The following is a 19,772-nucleotide window of genomic DNA, read 5'->3' as shown; positions in this document are numbered from 1 at the left end:
ATTTTACACGGAAGATGCTAATGGACAAATGCAGTGAACGTGACCATGTGCTGTATGCTGATGTGAAGATGGAGCACAGCAAGTCCAAGGGTGTGGTGCAGTTGAGTTTGGGTCACCAGAGGTGGAGAGAGCCTGCTGGGTGACAAGTGGGATGAAACTGAGTGGCTGAGAGATTGATGTTCAGATCTGTAGAAATGCTTAAGCAGTTTTTTGGTTTCTTTTTGTATCTTTTTTTTTTGTATTGGGGATTAAACTCAGGACCTTGTGCTTGTAAGACAGGTGGTGGAACCACTGAGCTAAATCCGTGGTCCAGGCAGTTGCCTTTTTAAAACATTAATACTAGACTTCTGAATTCGTATTTTTTTCTTGTTAATTGTTTTAATTTGTTGGCTGGGTGTGTAAAGATGTTTAAAACATTTAGTTGCTTTTTGGGGTAATTTGAATTATGTTTTTAGTGAATGGGGTTCTGTTTGTTTGCAGTGAGATTGCAATGTGTGCATTTCTTTTGGTAGTTGTAGCATCTTGTTGACATCAAGTATGACTGGTAATACCATTTTCTGCAAAAAAAGAATAATATTTAAACTTTTTAGTTTTTAGGAACTCAAGAAAACTGAAAATGTCACCTAATTTAGGGTTATAATATTTCTGCCTTGTGGTTTGTGCATCTATTAATGTCACAGATTTCTTTTGACGTGGTTCATGGTTCTTAATCCCAAATATCTGAGTGACATTTGATCATGGCATCTCATAAATGTGCCTCGAATCAGCCTGTGGGTACTTTTGTGAGTTATGGAGTCCAGTTTTAGCGTTTTAATGATATGAAGAACATTTAGACAGTATAATATGCCATAAGGGGTTGATGGGTTAAGAGTTTGAAACTGTTAACGTGTTATGGTTTATATCTCCAAAGCCTCATGTGTTCCTCTGTGGGGCTCTTGGAAGGCGACTGGGTCATGGGGCGTGAGACTTGTCAGGAGTTCGTCCACTGATGGATTTGTAGGTAACTGGTTGGTTAGAGGAGGTGGGTCCCTGGGGCGTGACCTGGAAGGCTGTATTTCCCTCCCTGCTCCCTTTATCTCTGCTTCTTGCTGCCCTGCCTTGAGCTGTTTCTCCTCTGCTGCACCCCTCTGCCTTGCTGCCCTGTCTTGGAACCAGCCAGCTATAGACTGAAGCCTCTACATTCTGTGAGCCAAAGTAAAACTTTCTTCCTTAGAGTTATGGGTGTATCAGCGATAGGAAGGTAAGACAGCATGACATGTATTTTAATATGTTATTTTATATATATATATATATATAATTTTTTTTTCTTTTTTGGGTCCTGGGGATCGAACTCAGGAAGGACCTTGTGCTTGTGAGGCAGGTGGTGGAACCATTGAGCTAACTCCCTGGCCCTATAATTTATGTTTTCCTGTCTGTATCTTTTAAATTCTAAACGAGACAGGGTTGTGACTATTTTCACATATAGTATTGGAAAAAGTTAGATGTAAATATTTCATCTTAATCTGTGCTTGAGAAATCTGAAGAGCATAAAGCAATTTAATGAGTGAATGGACATACAGATGGATCAGAGGAGGAGGAGTGGGCGCACTAGGTCAAAACTGTGATAGTAGCCTGGATATGAGATTAGTAAGAGTGCTAGAGGCATGGTAGTGTGACTCGGGTAGGTCTTTCCTTGGCAGTTTTGAGTCCCTGGGTTTGATCCCAGCACTGAAAGAAAGAAAAAAAAAGATATAAAGGATTTTTTTTGAAGAGACATTAGAAAGGTTTACTAATTAGGTAAAATTAAACAGGTATACCCTCACAAATAATAGGATGTGGGGCCTTGAGAGAAGGGCCGCACCTTTTGGGAGAGATTCTAGATAATTAGTGCTTTAAAAACATTTTATATAATTTTCATTGAAGAAACACTTTTTTTCCCCTTTTAATTTCAAAAGTAATACAGTGGTGCCAAAACAAACACTACAGAGTTACAGAAGTATAGGAAACATTACTCTAGCTCCATTCTACTATAGTACAGGCTTTAAACAATTTGGTACAGCCAGGTGTGATGGCACAACTGTAATCCCAGTGCTCTAGAAACTGAGGCAGGTGGATTGCTGTTGAGTTCCATGCCAGCCTGGGCTGAATAGTATGTTCAAGATCAGCCTGAACTGTATATCAAAGCTCTGTCTTAACAACAAGAAAATAAAAACAACAACAGTTTGGTTCATTTACTTACTCTGTTCATTTGGTCATTTACTTATTGTTTGATTTTTTTTTTATGACACATTTAATACTCATTTATTGTTTGATGTAGTTGTAGTATTTTATATTACACAGAGTTGCATAAAGTCTTTCGTCCCATACCCTATATGTAAAACCACTTAAAATAATTATTTTTGTTATAGTTTTAAAACATACACAAGTCTTTTTTGGTTTTGTTTTTTGAAACAAGGTCTCACTTTATAGCCCTGGATGGCCTTGAACTAACTTGTGACTGCGTAATTTCTCCCAGGTGTTGGGCTTAGAAGAGGCATGTGCCACCACGCCCTGCTCCCAGTGTCCAGTTTTAATCCTTTGTTTGTATATGTCTATTTCCTCAAACACACTAGATATTTTAATGTATATCCTAGACATATTATTTTTGTTATTGAATATTCAGAAGGAATCTCTAAGGACATAAACTCAGCAACAATGTGCCTATTACACTAAAAATATTAGTAGTAACTCCTCAAGATCATCAAATATCAACACAGTGTCAGAAGTTTCCTGGATTATTACAGATTTTATTGTTCACTTGTCTTATTTTAACAGGTCCATACAATGCATTAGGTTGTAAAGTTCTTTTAATGTACCAAAGTTTTCACTTCCCTGATTTGGTGGCATTTATTTGTAGAAGAAACTGAGTGAAAGATGTGACTCTGTTCTTCCCTTACTCTTTCACTTTGTGTATGTCATTCTCAAGCTTCCTTGCACTGGATGTGGTTTTATAGAGATGTGTTTTTTTTCATCTGGTCCTTGGATGGTGACCATCTATGTCATCAAATTCATTGAAAGAATTGTTAGGCCATTGGTAATGATGATGGAAGGAAATGATTGTGTTGGACTTATTGAGACCTGTGTATTAGACTTTGGAAATGATTGCTATGTATAAAATGTTTGGATAATGACTAACATTCTTTTTTAGGAACTTTTATCCCACCTATACTTACCTGGTACATTGTTATTTTGTCATTTTAGTGCAAAAATTATTTGTATTATAGACCCTTCAGTTACTGCCGGCCTGATATAGGAGCAGCTTGGGTTACAACCAGAATTTTAGTTTTCACTTATGAATAAAGTCTTGAGTTACAACCTGAATGCTGGCCACTTCTACTTCCAGAGGGTATCAGATACAGATTTAGCTCTTCAAAGAGTTCTGGCAGCGACGTTACAACATCCTTTCCTGTGCAGGGTTGTTTGAGAAATCCTGGGTCAGTGTCTCTAACGACCCTGTGATCTGCCTGTACACAGGAGAGAGACTTTGAAGGCTGCGTAGAGGAGCATTGGTCTTCAGACGATCAACTTGAGTTACAACCAGCCCTCAGGACAGAATTGAGTGCATAAATCAGGAGTCCACTGTATTTTACTTTATTTTATTTTTTGTCGTACTGGGGATCGAACTCAGGACCTTGTGCTTGCCAGGCAGGTGTGTTGCGACTGAGCTGCATCCCCGGCCCGTGTATTTTAAATCGCACTGGAGATTGAACTAAAGACTTCATGCATATATTCCACCACTGAGCCACTCCTCCAATCCATTCAAAAACTTTTTTTGAGACGGGGTCTTGTTAATTTGGTCAGGCTGGCTTCAATCTTGTGATTCTCCTGCCTCAGCTTCTTGAGTAGTTAGGATTATCGTTGTGCACTGCTATACTTGGCTATGGATATTTTTTTAATATGGGAATGTCAGATGTTTTTTCAGTGATTTGAACTTTCAACTTTTGATTTCTGTTACATTTTGGCATTATGTAGTTTTTTAGGTTCACTTGTTATATCGTATTATTAATTCCTTTTTCTGTAGGCTTTCAACAGACCTCACACCTCTCTTATGAAATTATAACTCCCTGGAGATTAACTAGAGATCGAAGAGAAGCCCCAAGGCCCTATTCAAAACAGGTTAGTTGTCTCTTGGGGACCTTTGTAGGTATTAACATTGTTCTTTGAAGCAAAGGTGTATTTTCAGGAGTGCGTATTTTAGGGCGTAGTCAGTCGTTTAGCATGGCACCATGTGGTCCTGATGCCCACTAGACATTGTTGTAGTTAAAGCAATATTTTGAGCCTTTGTATGTTTTTTAAAAGACAAAGTAATCACCTTAAAACATAACAGGATGAAATAAGTAGAATTCTGTGATCTGGTTAGGATGCTGATAATTGCATAGATTTCTAACCCTTAACTGATCAGCAATGATCACAGTGGTTTTACTTAATAACAAGAAGTAACCCCACTCAGACTGTGATAGGTAGGATATTTTATACTGTATCTTCACTGACACTGGAGAAGAGTAATATGTTAAATGCCTTTATTTAGGAGCTTGGTATGTTTGAGGTCTGGGTGCAGCATTGAGGTGGATAGAAGAGTTCTGTCAACAGAACTAGGGTGCCAGGATCCTTTTATTTTTTTAAAAATTATTTATTTATTTTTTTGTTACTGGGGATTGAACTTGGGCCCTTGTGCTTGTGAGGCAAGCACCAGAACCGCCGAGCTAAATTCCTGGCCCAGGATCTAGTCTTTAAAAGCCCTCGGTTAATGTTCCCCTGTAGAGGAGATCATGTTACTTCTTGACAAAATGTTAACTTAGACCCTGAGAACAGTAGGGGAAATCAAGTAAGTGCTTCTGATAATATTATTTGTTGAGTCCCTTCATGACTTTCTTTTTTATTAGAGTTAAGAACAGGTCGAATCTAATGAAATGGCGAGTTGCTGGGTATGTTAGCGTTCCATCACTATAATGAATTAACTGACTTATAAAGAGGAAAGGCTTATTTTGGATCATAGTTTTGGAGGTTCTGGTCCATGATGGATTGGCTCCATGGTTTGGGGCCTGTAGTGAGGTGGAACTGCTCACCTCAAAAACCAGAAGAGGAAGGGAATGGGTCCTACAGTCCTTTCAAATTGCATGTGTCCAGTGACGTAAGGTCCTTGACTTCCTGCAAGTCCATAGCACCTTCCACAGTGCCACTCTTTGGACCAGGCTTGTATACGTGGGCCTTTTGGGCACGATGAAGATCCAAACTATGTCACTGGAGAAATTGTTTCATTGTTAGATGTTGAAAAGCAGGTCCCATGAGCTTAAAGATGTGGAAGTGTAAGTTGCCTTGTCTTAATTCATTGATTATAAGATGCTGTCAGTTGTAAGGCACTGTATTATTTTATGTATCTCTGACAAATAGAAGTGTTGAGCTAGGAATGGCAGCACTTTCCTGTAGCCCCAGCCCTCAGGAAGGGTGATGCAGGAAGATCACAACTTTGACTAATACTCTGACTCAAACAAAAGACTGAGGATGCTGCTTAGTGCAAATTGCAAAGGCCCTGGGGTTACTCTTCAGTCCTGAAAAACAAACAGAAAAACTCAAACCACAAGAACGACAAAACCTGAAACTGTGGCCATTTAGATTGCTGTGCCTTTGTGTGGTGCATCCTCACCCCAGGGACGTCACAGCGACTGTGTTTTAGAATGGATGAGGCGAGGTGGGCTGTGGAAAGCTGTAGTATCTTAAAAATATGGATTTCTTTTCTACTTTTGAGAAACTAGAACTAGGAGTAATCTTTTGAAGCTAAGAAGTTCATTTCATTTAAACAAAAGAAAGAACTGCTTTGCCCTGTAGACAATACAAGAGTGAACTCTTCTCTGAAGTTATAACTGAGTTAGAAATGAATTTAAGAGTAGATAAATACTTGGGTGATTATTAGTTAAGAATGGTTACAAATTTCTATAAATGTACTATAGTCAGTACTAAATTATTTTAATTCAGAATTGAATTTTGTGTCTTCTAAATGACATTTTGTTGAAAAGTAATTTATATGATAATGTTATTTTTTTTCCCCCTTCTCTACATTTAGGTATCTTATGTCATTCAAGCCCAAGGAAAAAAACATATTATTCACTTGGAAAGGAATACGTAAGCAATTTAATTTGCTTTGGCTTTTCGATAAATCCTTCTTAAATATTGTATTGATTTCTCTTCAAGGTAGATGTTTTTCAGTAGCTGTGAACCGCAGTAGTGGCCAGATCTCGCCTTTGCTGTCACTGCTGTACAAGAGCAGAACTTCCTCTGGAGAAGCGCAGAGGCATTTGTGCTTGGCTGGGCAGAAGTGCCTTCCAGAGGGAGGAGGGCAGAGCAAAGCCAAGCATCTCCATGATCCTTTCCTGTTCACTAGAGGGAAGGAAAGCTGTGTGTGTGTGTGTGTGTGTGTGTGTGTGTGTGTGTGGAGAAGAGGAGACTGACGTGACTAAACAGGGTCAGCTATGGACAGGACTCAAGATTGCACAGGCCCCTCCCCTGCGTGCTCACACAGACTTTAATGAAGGGTAAAGGAGCGTACATCAAGGCAGAGAAAGTGCACACAGTCCTTGAGCACTTCTGCCCCAACATCCTTTTCATTCACATGGGTGGACATGTTTGCCTTGGTTGGCAGCCACTGAGATGGTGGAGCACAGTATTTTCTGAGGGACGCCAGGCACAAGTTTCCTGAGGGTCTTATTCTGCTGGCCATGTAGCTAAAGCCCAGCTATATATATTAAATGGGTTGAAACTATCAATTTGTCTATCTCTAAACAGTATAGATAAGTTGGTCTTGGGTGTCTCCAGAGTGTTTTGAGCTTCATTAAAAATTATTATTATTATTATTATTATTATTATTAATTTGGTACCGAGGCAGGTAGCAGAACCACTGAGCTAAGACCCCAGCCCCATGAGCTTCATTTTGAGAAAGGGCCTCTCTGTTGAGCAGGCAGACATCGACTTGTGACCCTTCTACCTCAGCCTTCTGAGTAGCTAGCATTACAGGTTCTTGCTGTTCTTTTTTTGCTGAGGATGGAACTCAGGGCTTTTCACCTGCTAAGTGCTCTACCTCTGCGCTTCACCTCCAGCCTGCCTTTTGAACTTAATTAGCATGTTAATATTCATGACTGGCCCATAAGGCCTGGGGCCAGCAGAGAGCTGCTCCACTCCTTCAGTGAGGGAAACTTGTCTTTGCAAATGTGGCTTGTAAAGAGCTCTTTAACATGGAATAAAGCTCTGGGAATTAGAAATAGTTGCTTCCTTCAACAACTGAAAACAAGATTTTTCCTCAGTACTTAGGAGGTTAAGGAAATGAATGCTCCTTGTTTATATGGAACTTTAAAAAAGGAGTACAAACATATATTTCTTTTATAAATATGATGTGCCATCAATAATGTAGTTTATTCTTTTCCTGTGAGTTGTAAAGTTTTAAGAAACATTATTTATATTGCTTTAAGTTTTTTACAGCCAGCATTTTATGCCATTAGAACAAATTGTAGGTTGACATCACTTATGAGTAGGGAATGCACACTATTTCAGATTTAAGACTGTTTATGAACTTTTAGTTCATTCCTTAAATGAAGATGAATTGGGTAAAATTTTTTATTTATTTCTGTTCAGCTCGTCTGGGAATTATGCCTTATAAATTGTGTGCTTTAGTTGTTGATAATTCAAATAAATATAATTGGTTTGTGTTTTATTCCTTTTCCAGAGACCTTTTGCCTAAAGATTTTGTAGTTTATACCTATAGCAAAGAAGGGGCTCTGATCTCTGACCATCCCAATATACAGGTAACGTATTTTCTTCTTGATTCTGTAGCAAATGTATGCTGGTTGTATTTTAGAGTGAGTACTTGTCAGGCATTCGGACCTGATACACGCATAACCCTAGCAGGACACTTCTGACGTTACAGTGTGTGAGTGGCCCTGGAGGAGGTGGGCCCTTCCATGGACTGCCTGGCAGCTCTTCAGGTGCATAGTATTTTTCTTAGATTCCAGGAAAATAAGCTGTTATTTAGTGATAATCTTTATTGATTATGAAGAGGAAAAGTTTGAGGTATTTTGGAACTAGTTTTTTTGTTGTTCTTGAAAGTTAATATTAAAAAAGCACCATTAGTCTGTGAAACGGTTCTTTCTTGGTGTTCACTTGCTGTTGTAGTCTTGGGTGGTAATGTTTTGATGAAAACACTTCTTTCCTAAAGATGTGTGGTCTTCCTTGGTTCAAATGACAGAATACTCTTTGGGACAGAAGTGGCCAGGAATACTCAGCATAATTATTAGATGTCAAAATAGGCTTTGTACATTTTTTAGAGTATAAACATTTTTAGTTTAGGTTTTATTTTTTCATTTCTAGTTTTGTTTGGGAAGAGTGCTTTACTGTCCTTTTTTGGCAGTTAGGTAAAATATACATTTTTTTTTCTTTTGTAATAGTTTTCATGAGAAATCTTTTTTTTTCATTAATGTCGTTTTTTTTCCCTAAATTTTTAATATTTTGCTGGGTTGACTTGTTTATATTAGTTATTCATATGTTTTTTTGTTTTATGAGATGGGTATTCCTATATAGTCCAGATTGGCCTTGAACTCACTGCAGAGCTCAGGTTGGTCTCCAACTCACAGCGATCCTCCTGCCTCAGTCTCCTGAGTGCTGGGATTACAGGCGTGCTCCCCCATGCCCAGCTAGTTATTTACTTTTATAGCATTCTACAACTAAATAGAAGGGAATATCTTTATTTTAGGTTAACTTTTGTTACTTTTTAAAAATAAGGAAATACTGATTTGCCCTGTCCTTTTTTGGCCCACTGTATGATTTATTTATCTTAGTGAACTCTTTGTACATTATTTAGTTAAAATTAGTAGAAGAGATTAAATTTATACTATAGCGTAAACCAGATTAAAAAATTACCCACATTTTATGTTTTTCATAAAGGTATTTTGGCAAGCTTTTTTTTGAGACAGAAAATGGGCTTGAATTTTGGCTCTGATACATTTGCTGGTGAAGTTACCTCTCATGCATTCGCTGCTTCAGTATATACCACTCTCAAAGGAAATAACGCGCATTACTTCATGGCATTAATATCTCTGAGATGCTTAGAACAGGCATTCTGGAAAAATTGAAAAATTAATTAATATTTGTTATTGTTAAAAGGTATGTATTTAAGATGCTAAAAATAGATTTCCTTTATAGAAACTTAAGTGACTGTCTTCTTAATAGAATTGTTCCTTTTTTCTGGATGTTTGAAAATATGCGCTGAAACACAGTTTTCCATTTACTTCTTGGGTTTTTAATATTGTTCAGAGAAGTGTGAATGTAGATTTAAAATACAAATGAAAACTTTGATAATGAGATTTTTCTGCACGTTGCAAGATTGTTAAATATCATAACAACATATATAGCTTTGTCCATAAAATGTAGTTAAGTTACACCGAAAAAATTGTAAATGCTTTCTCCTAGTAAAACAGTCTTCCCAAGCAGAATTCTATTGCTTATGTTTGAAGTAACTTATAAAGTTGTTTTCTAGCTTTCGTTAACAGTGTCTTTCAATCGGAAGAAAAGGGATAAAGATGTAGGGGAAAGGGAATAAGGGAAAAGGAAAAGAAGTAAGAAAATGAAAAAATGGAAATAAAGTGTTTGTAAATAGGGAAGGGAGGAGGGGGTGAAGGGAGGGCAGGGATAAGGAGAAAAAATGAGAACCAAGACTTGTCATGTAAAGGTACAAGATCCCAATAATGAATGTAACTGTACTGTATACCTAAAATGTACCAGTAAACTCAATGAGGAAAAAAGAAACCCAAAAAACAAACAAACAAAAAAAGAATGTAACTACTGTATACCTAAAATGTACCAGTAAACTCAATGAGGAAAAAAGAAACCCAAAAAACAAACAAACAAAAAACCAGTGTCTTTCACCATTTTTAATAAGAAACAGTTATAGAAAAGTGACTTAATACAAGTTGTTATGCGAAATAGACCTCCAAATTCCCAACTTAGGAATTTAGAGTATCTTCTAAATACACGAGATAGTCTCATAAATATTTCTCCTAGTTGATTGATGCATTGTGTCCTCTAAAAGTATGTTGATTACTCAAGGCTTCCTACACCCTTGTGGCCAGTGGGTTCTGTGTATTCTTGCTTCCACCAACACATTTTTACTTGCATTTTGTGTGTTTCCAAAACCATTTATGCCAGTTGCACCTTTATTGTACTCTTAGAGCTTCACTAGATGTTTCGTAAACTTACAAAACAGGATTTGTTGTGTTTTTGACAGCTATAAAGTGAAGGGAAACCTCTCTCCATCCTCTGAGAGTTTCCTGGGAGAAGTTGAAAAATTCTTAAGTAGGCGAAAAGGCATAAAACTTGATCAACACGCAGTCAAACTGCAGGAGGAGGTCACAGGAGTGTGTGTGTCCACCAGCTCAACAGTAATTTAGACTCCTGTGCCCTTTTTCTATAGAAGAGGATAGCACGGGGAATGTCGAGGAAACAGTACATGAGTTTTTAGGGGAACTTGCTGGGCTCGAAGAGCGGAACATGGTTTGTCACTGTGCCTGTGGGAGTGAAGCAGAGGACAGTGGTGTGTGACAAAAGTCTTTCCAAGTGTTCTGATGGACTTCAGACTTCCTTCCTGAAATGCAAGTTGTCTCTGGTTAATGACATTTCAGCAAGAAGACTGAAGGCAGTTGTGTTCTTCTTGGCAGATCTGGGACAGGTACTTTGAAACAGCTAAATGGAATGCTGTGGAAATATTTAATAAAAGCAGGTTATGAAACAAATGCCATCAGGCTGGCAGGTGAAGGGATCACATGCTGGGTGCCAGCTGACTTAGTTGTTCTCAGGGTATCAGATCAGTTAGCCCATGCTGTCCAGGAAGTCTGCTTGACCACGTCCACACTGGCCATTTGGTTCAGGAGGGTCTGTTGGGCTTCTCCGCTGTAAATTTGCCATCTCTGCCTTTTAAATTAATACTGTGGGTAGATATTTTGAGACTGTGTGGTGTTCTGTTCCTCTTCTAAAGTTTACCCACTAAGTTTCAGTATTTAGTTTTTGTCTGAATCAGTTGTTGCTATGACAGCTGTCAAAATGATAGTTTTCTAATTTCATCACTGTTAGAGCGAGTTCTACTCTAAGGAAGAATTTTCTCTGTTTCTGTCATGGATTCAGAGATACTGTCTTTGTCAGCATGTCAGATAGAAAAGCTTTTCATACATGTAAGAGCATTTTTAGATGACATACATTGATTGTATGAATTGTCTATTTATGTCTTTTGCCCAGTTTTCTTTTGAGTTTAAACATTTTTTTTTGTTGTTGTTGTTGCTCATATTGGGATTGACACTAGGGCCTTTGAACTGAGCTACATCCCCATCCCTTTTAAAAAAATACTTTTTATTTTGAAACAGTCTCATTAAGTTGTTAAATTGCCCAGGGTGGGTTTGAACCCAGAATCCTCCTATATCAGCCTCCCATAGTGCTGGGATTGTAGGCATGTGCCAGGATCTGGCTTAGGCTTTTGTTCTTTTCCCCTCAATGTTTAAAATATCTTTATATTTAACGATTTATCAACCCTTTACCTGTCAGGTAAGTTACAATCAGTTGTCTTTTGACTTTTATGGATGTTTCTTTCCATGTGGAGGCTCAATAAATATATATTTTTTTGCTACTGGGGATTGAACTTGGGACCTTGGGCTTGTGAGGCAGGCGACAGAACCACTGGGCTAAATCCCCAGCCCTCGAGTATACTTTTACATGGTGTGAATTAGGGATATAATTTTATTCTTTTCTGATGTCTAGTTAGCAGCATTTATTTTTGTTTTGTTTTTTGGTACCGGGGATCGGTAGCAGCATTTATTTTTACATCTTTGCCCCTGTGATTTGAGATGCCGCTTTTGTCATAAATATCTATATGTATTTGTGGTCTATTTGCAGACTTTCTCTTTGGTTCCACTGGTTCAGTTCTCTTTAGTAGTTCTCCAGTACTCTACTGTTTTAATAATCAAGGCCTTGTTTTGGTTTGGTGGAGCTAGTGTTCCCCTCTGACCCTTGGCGTTTCTATTTTAATGCTTTGTAAATTTTTTTTTTCCAATGGTGTAGATTGAACCCAGGGCCTTGGGCATGCTAGGCAAGTGCTCTGCCACTGAGCTGACCCTAGCTTCTGTAATTGTTCTAAAAATGAGAAAAATCTCCCTAAGTACTAAACAGTTTGGTATTGCTAAGTGATACTTATGTATGTATGTAGTACTGGGAATTGATCCCGGGGAGTACCGAGCTACATCCCTAACTTGTGATCTTTCTGCCTCAACCTTCTGAGTAGCTGGGGTTACAGGCTTATGCCACCATGCCCAATTTTGCATTTCTACTGGTTAAATTTCTTGTGCAAAAGATTAAAGCCTCTGACATTTTTGAAGATGGCTAAATTTACAACTAGTAAAAATATAATACACCTAAATAGGAAAAGAAAATCATCTGGTCAGATAACTTTTTCCCCTTATGCTGAATTATTTTTGGGGGGTAGGGGCTTCATTATCTTCTCACAAAATCCTCTTCTGAATTACATGTCTACGGGCTGCTGATGCTCCTTGGAGTGACTATGATTTAAAATGTTAGACATAACATATTGTCCTGTTCTGCTTCTTTGTTGAGAGTTCATTGGGACAGAGCTGTGTGTATTGAGTAACCGCTGGAATTCTGCCTGTGAGTTTGTGTACTTGAGGTGAACGTAGGTAGTCTACAGGGGGTCTGGAGAATACTGTCTGACATTCTGAGATGCCAGTAATATAAATTAAATCTTTTGGTTTACTGTTCACAAATAATTTGTTAGCTATGCAGTTTCTACGATGATTTCTAAATGTAGCAGTATGTGAAATTAATACAGCGTTTTTTATTTAGAATCACTGTCATTATCGGGGCTATGTGGAGGGAGTTTATAGTTCATCTGTTGCTCTGAGTGACTGTTTTGGCCTCAGGTAAGGAATTTTCTGTCTCAGTTTTTTTATTTTTTCTTTTTCCTACTGCTCACCTTTTTATTTTCTGTCTCCAAGCCAAGTCATTTTGAAGGTTTAACAGTTTTATTTTGATGTTACTAAAGTTCTTTATAGCTATGCTTCAGATACGGTTGGTGTGTTTATTTAGAAAAAATTTAGATGGATTTTAATACTTATAAAGCAAATTTCACTTTTGAGATCACTAAATAATTTTTGCTATTCGAAGTAAAATATACTTTAAACATCTGTAGCATTTTATTTATAACATTTTCACCTGTAATATCTCATTTAAGTCCCGTAATGCCTCAGGAAAGGCTCATTATCACCATATTTAGGTGAGCAAACGAAGGTTTAGAAAAATCTATCATGTATGAAATGAAGTTATACTAATGTTAGTTCCTTGTATTGAAGGCTTGACAATGCAGTACTCTGCTGTTGAGTGAGTGAGTGAGTGGTTAAACAAGTAAGAATCACTTTTTGGTTTTTTTCAAGGACATTGACAGGCTGTTGCTTTTGTTTCATTTTGTTTACCTTTGTTTTTCTTTTTATTGTATGAAAAAATAAAACAAATTTTCATGCCAAGTTATAAGAGAGTAAGAACAGTTTTAACTCTTAAAGCAACTATTTATCTTCATTTGAGTGATTTACTCACTGAACAGTTACTGTGTGCTGGGGAATGTTCTAAATATTTTATGCACATTAAATAATTTAGTTGTCAGAACAGTCCTATGCAGAATGTAACCTAAGGCAGAGGTTAAATGACTTGCTAGTAGAAAGCATGTTTGGGATTCAGAACTCTGATCCTTTGGTTGTAGACTTCACACTCTTAAGGCATTTCTCTGCAGACTTTTCATTTATAGCAGTTGCTCAGAGATGTTAAATAACTTTTAAATAACTGCTACCAAGCAGCAGCTTTGAATGTAAATTTAGGTCTGCTTGAGTCTAAAGCCTTTATTTTGTTGTAATGCCTTTTTTCCCCTTTATGTCATTTGCGCCTTCTTATACGTGTTAAAAAGCTAGAACTTGAATTCATATTTTCCTATGTATTTTTTCTTGAAAAATGATGTATGTGTAATGCATTATTTAGAGGATTGCTACATTTAGAGAATGCCAGTTATGGGATCGAACCCCTGCACAACAGCACCCGCTTTGAGCACATCTTTTATCGAATGGATGACGTCCACAAAGAGCCTCTGAAATGTGGAGTTTCTAACATGGATATAGAGAAAGAGACCACAGAGGGAGGAGAGGAAGAGCATCGAAGCATCACTCAGCTACTTCGAGTAAGGAGAAATACACTTCTTGATGGCTGGTTTTGGTGAAAACTTTAAAAAATCATGTATTTATCCATTGAGATAATATTTACTATTATTCCTTCCAACTACATGCCAGATATTGTGAAAGGAAGTAAGGGCACAAAAACACAAGCAATATGTATTTTGAGAACAGTTTAAGTTTTGTGGGCATTGGGAACTAGAATTTCACTTTATGAACAGCACACACTGGCCACGTGGAAGCAGGCTTTATGAGAGAGAAGGTGGAGTTTATTCTGTCTGGATCGTAGGTGAAATCAGCTATCTGGGAGGAAAAAACTTAGTTTATCTAGGGCTTGGGAAGGGCTGTGAGCATAAGGAATGTTTATGACTGAGAGTCCAAGGGTGGTCAGTGCAGATGTGCCTATCTGGTCCCAAATTTTCTTTGTGACCATCTGTTCTGTTTACCGAGAGTAGCATGGGCCTTTTCCTATTGTTTGCAAAGGATGGCATGTTTTGGCTCCAGCGCCTGCCTCCCAAGTGCAAGGACCCGAGTTTGATCCCCAGTACCCCTCACCCCAAAGCATGACATGTTTGCTGTGAAGGTCTCCTTCAGGCCAGGCATGACACTTAAACTTTAGGCAGTAAACATACTGACAGTTGCTACTTAATTGTCCAGTTCACTTTCAGAGCAGTGGGGTTTTTATTTAGATACTTTTTACATAAATAAGCCACAGTGGTGATTTGTGAGCTCTGGATCAGGGAAGCAGAAGGAGATTTGGCTTTAGGATATTAATGACTTCAGCTGTCTTCCAAGGACATTCATGTCTCTGTTTTAAAATATCTTTAGGACTCAATGACTTACTTTGACTAGAGTTCTTTAGGCAGAAGTAGGGCTGGGTCTGGATTAATCTTAGCTGCTAGAAATAAAGTTTTTTATATGTGAGACGGAATTACTGTGTGGGAAGAGCTTTTTTTTTTTTCTCCCCAGGCTGGCCCTAAATTCCTGGGCTCCCTGGGACTACAGGTGTGCACCACTGTGCCTAGTTTAAGGCATATTTTTAATTAACTAAGAGTAGCTTATGACATTATTTTCATTGCATAGCCTGCTGTTTACTCTTGTCTATTGGACTGTTCAGTTTATTATTTTCTAAACTAAAAAAATTTATTGCAGTACATTTGCAGTACATAATGATCACATCTGTGACGGCAAGTTGGTATATGTACACAACACATCTTAATTCTTTTTACTGACTTCCCCTCTGCCCCCTTCCTCCTTGTTTTAAATTGAAACATTGGAAAACATTTAAATTTTTGCTTACTGTATTTGTATGAATTTCTGTAAAATGACATAATTAGTCATTTTTAAAAGTGGCAACCTTCTCCCCTACTGTTGAATATTAGTGGATATTCTTTATTCAGTATTAGTGGGTGTCATTCTTTGAATCCTGTCTCAATATGGTAATGAGGTTTCTCATTAAAATATGTGTGTGTTGAGGGAGGTGTGTGTGTGTGTGTGTGTGTGTGTGTGTGTGTGTGTAGCTTTGATTTTAGAAAGAAATAAATAATTCTAGGGCTTTAAAAAGATGAATAGCCCATTTTACTCTTAGCTAGAAGTTTTCTCTGATTAGCTAACACCCTTAATAGACAGGGTTTTGGCTTTTTTGATCAAAGTCAGATAGCCCTTAGCAGACATGAGATATCAATTGGTTAGAGATTAAGGGCCTTACAACTTACTTTTGCTTTTCTGTGGTTGTGTATTTGACAGAGAAGAAGAGCCATCCTGCCACAGACCCGATACGTGGAGCTGTTCATTGTTGTAGACAAAGAACGGGTATGAATGGTGACAGTTTTCTTCTTTTTCATGAAAAGCCATTGAGAAGTGAGCATCCCCTGATGTAAATACAAAATATCATATTTTCATTAATTTTCCTTAACTGATAATTTTAGAACAAAAATATTTTTTCCTTTAAACCTTAATACCACAATATAGCAGCAAAAACTGAATGTAGCAAATGAGACTGCCTTTTACTAGTTATTTGCCCCCATATTTTTTCTAGAAGTTTATGCTAGATTTTTTTAGTAAGACTTTCTTATTAATTAGGCTTTTTACTTTCAGATTGTGCTACTTTAATGGGCTGTTAATCATTTTTGTCTAATGAAATTACTTTGCTTTATAAAATTATAAACTGATATTTTACTTTAAGGGAGAGAAAACTTCCAAACCTTGGCATGCTTTAGAAGAGAATAGTAATAATAAGATAATACCAGGTCATTTTTCTTATTTTTGCTTAAGAAATTGAACTAACTGCTTTGCTAACCTAAGAGTAGCAATAGGCCTTTTTCACCATGTATAGAATTAGCAATTTTAGATATAGATGCTATATAATTTAAAATATAGATTATTTGAATTTTTTTTTTTTTTGTTTTAGTGGATATGGAACTCCAGACCTTGTACTTGTGAGGCAGGCAGCAGAACCCTTAAGCTAAATCCCTGGCCCCTATTTGAAATGTTTTGACTTAAAAAATTTTACAATTGTATTAGTACATGTTTGCGATTTAGGCAGCTTACCTACTCTTGGAGAGTGGTTAAGTATAAATATTACAGCTTGTTCTTTTTTAAATCTCCTTCCTCTTTCTTACCCCTCCTCCCATTTTGACTTTTTTGTAGTTTGTGTTAAAAGCTATTTGTAGAAACTTAACATGACTGGCAGTTCTTTTTTTGTAAGCTGCCGAGACAGGTGTGAGGATTTTTATTGTGTGTAGGTTGGAAATATCAAACCTTAGTTACTAAGAGATAGAAACCTACTCAGATTTGTTCATTATGGATTCATTACATTCTAGCAGTAGAAGGAAAAGCACAGGAAATCTACTATGTGAGCTCTGCCCCAAATTATGGGTGAAATGTTTCCTTTTTATTACTGCATGTTTGCAGTATATAATGTTTGCATTCCTTCTGTGCAGTTGGTGCATGTACAGAACATTCTTTTTTCATCCCCTGTCCCTCCCTCCTCCTATTAAAGTATCCATATCTTGATCCCCTTTCCATTTGAGAAGGATCTGTCTCCTTATTTCCTATTATTTATCTTTTTTGCTCTTTATTTATACTTTGGATTTCTCATATAAGAAAAGCCATGTGGTATTTAAGCTTGTATGTCTTATTTCACTTAGCATTAGTCTCAGTGTATTAACTAAGTTACTTTTCTCTTGTTTGAGAGAAAATACCCAACACCCAAAATTAAAAGAGGAAAGATTTATTGTAGCTCATGGTTTGTAGAGGTTTTAGTCTGTAGGTGGCTGGCTGCAGTGCTGGGTGGTATAGTGGAGGGGCATTACAGAGCAGGCAGGAGGCAGCAAAGCAACAAGTAGCAACAAAAAAACCTAATCTTTTTAATATTCCATCCAGGCTACCCACCCTTTGGGTGGTGCCACCTATACCCAAGGTGGGGCTCCCTTAATCCCAGTATTACACACCCTAGATTCAGCGTCTCTGAAAACCCTCACCTATGACCACATGAGGCTTTGGGGGAACATGTAGGTATAAGCCATATTGTTCTACCCTTGGTCCACAAAGACTTGTGTGCACATCCCTTTATATAAAGGCATTTAGTTCATCTTTAAGAGTTGCCAAATTCCTAACAATTTCAGCATTGTTGAAAAGTCCAAGTGTAAAGTCTCTTCTGAGATTTAAGGCAAACTCTTGGCTGTAAAACCCTGTACAAATGAAAGTTAAACACTTACACCATACAATGGCATAAGATAGAAATTTCCATTCCAAAAAGTACAAGGAGAGGTAGAAAGGAATGGGAACAAAGCAAGTCCGAAATCCAGCAGGGCAAACATGACATAGCCTAGTTCCACGTCCATCATCCAGTACATAAACTCCAAGGGGCTTGGGTGTCTCCACTGGTGTAGCCCTGCCAGTGGCTGAGCTCCTACGCTTCTCTCTTGGGCTGGCTTTGCTCAGTTCTTGTGATTTTCCTCAGATGATCCACACTTCTGGCTTCTCCAAACTCCTGGGGTCTCCACAGCACCTTCAGCCTCACACTCACAGCTTCATGCACTGCCCTCTCAGGGGCACCCTGTCTGGCCTCCCAGGCCTTCTTCTGAAGTCTGGGCAGAAGCCTTCCTGACCCCACAACTCTTGCATTCTGCATGCGCCTACAGTCAGCACCACACGGATGCTGCCAAAGTGTGCCGCCAACTGGAGCAGTAGCCAGGCTTCCTTCTTTCTTGGGTGTAGGGGCCAAGTGCTTGCATTGCTGAGCACTCTGAACCCAATCTCAAGAAACAAATTCCGTAGATCACTACCATTTGGGAACATGGGGTACTCTGGTGCTCTATTCTCAAAGCAGTGTCTTTTTACCTTTGCTGTATTGAGACTGCAAAGGGCAGAGACCTGCTGGTTCTTGTGATATCCTCAGGCATCTTTTCTATTGACCTTTCTTCTCAGCAAGTTCTCTGCTCCATCTTTGCAGAACAACTTTACTGGAGCTTCCTTTCTAGCCAAATTCAAAATATTTAAAATTGTTCTTCTGGGCTTTTTGCTCTTGATTCTCAACATAGATCTGGCTATTAGACTGCCTTGAAATTTCTTCCACAAGGTTAGGTAGTTGGCTGCCTTTTTTTTCAGTCTCAAGCAAAATCTCTGGACATGAGTAAAATGCAGACAAATTTCTGCCAAAGGATAACGTACGTGCTCTGGAGTCCAGCAGCCAGTGCAGTCTTTTCTTCCCAGCAGAAACCTCCTGATCATTTATCTGGTATTTATCTGCTGCATTTCTGGTCTTCTGAGCTCTGACCAGAATCTCACAGCAAGTACAGCCTAAAGCATCGCAGGCCTGCTTCTTCAGCTGGCATCTCCAAAAAAAGAAAACATTATACAGTTAGTCCCAGCATCACCCACTTAATCCTAGCATCATATACCTAGATCCAGCCACCTCTGAAAAACCCCACCTATGACCACATGAGGTTTTGGGGGGTCATCTAGATACAAGCCATACTAGGGTGCGTCTCTTTTCCTAGAAATCACTCGTTTATCGTTCTTGTGTGTAAATACCACATTTTCTTTATCCATTCATTTGTTGATGGACAGATAGGCTATTTCCTTGATTTAGCTATTATGAATTGTGCTGTTATAAACATGGGTATGTCTATATGACAGTGATATGATGCCTTTAACTCTTTAGGGAAGATTCTCTGAAAGGGAATGGTTGGGTCAAAGGCATTTCTAGTTTTAGCTTTTTGAGGAGTCTCCATACTGTTTTCCAAAGTGTTGTACTAGTTTACATTCCCACCAGGGTCCCCTTTTCCCTGCAGCCTTACCAGTATTTGTTATTATTTGGCTTTTTTGATAATGGCCATTCTTTCTGGGATAATGTCTGAGTGTTGTTTTAATTTGCATTTCTTTAATGGCCAGCAATGTCAAGCATTTCTTCATGTATTTCTTGGCTATTTTTACTTCTTCTGTGAGGTGTCTGTTCATTTTGCTTGCCTTTTTTTTTTTTTTTTTTTTTTTCCGGGG

At 38.1% G+C, this 19,772-nt stretch overlaps 1 protein-coding gene across 1 annotated transcript in view; it reads left to right on the top strand.

Annotated features, from left to right (window-relative positions):
- Positions 1 to 14: 14 nt before the first annotated feature.
- Positions 15 to 19,772, top strand: part of LOC104848972 (disintegrin and metalloproteinase domain-containing protein 9) — an 85,494-nt gene continuing 65,736 nt past the window's right edge. The window contains exons 1-7 of the mRNA XM_010605230.2: positions 15 to 90; positions 4,040 to 4,134; positions 6,080 to 6,138; positions 7,733 to 7,811; positions 12,901 to 12,977; positions 14,083 to 14,278; positions 16,017 to 16,082. Of these exons, the coding sequence (XP_010603532.1) occupies positions 15 to 90; positions 4,040 to 4,134; positions 6,080 to 6,138; positions 7,733 to 7,811; positions 12,901 to 12,977; positions 14,083 to 14,278; positions 16,017 to 16,082 (648 nt within the window). The remainder of the gene's footprint in view (positions 91 to 4,039; positions 4,135 to 6,079; positions 6,139 to 7,732; positions 7,812 to 12,900; positions 12,978 to 14,082; positions 14,279 to 16,016; positions 16,083 to 19,772) is intronic.

The sequence above is a fragment of the Fukomys damarensis genome, unplaced genomic scaffold (genome assembly GCF_012274545.1).
Source record: "Fukomys damarensis isolate Sample0158 unplaced genomic scaffold, DMR_v1.0_HiC HiC_scaffold_18, whole genome shotgun sequence".
NCBI lineage: Eukaryota > Metazoa > Chordata > Mammalia > Rodentia > Bathyergidae > Fukomys > Fukomys damarensis.
This window is presented reverse-complemented; position numbering and strand designations above follow the sequence as displayed.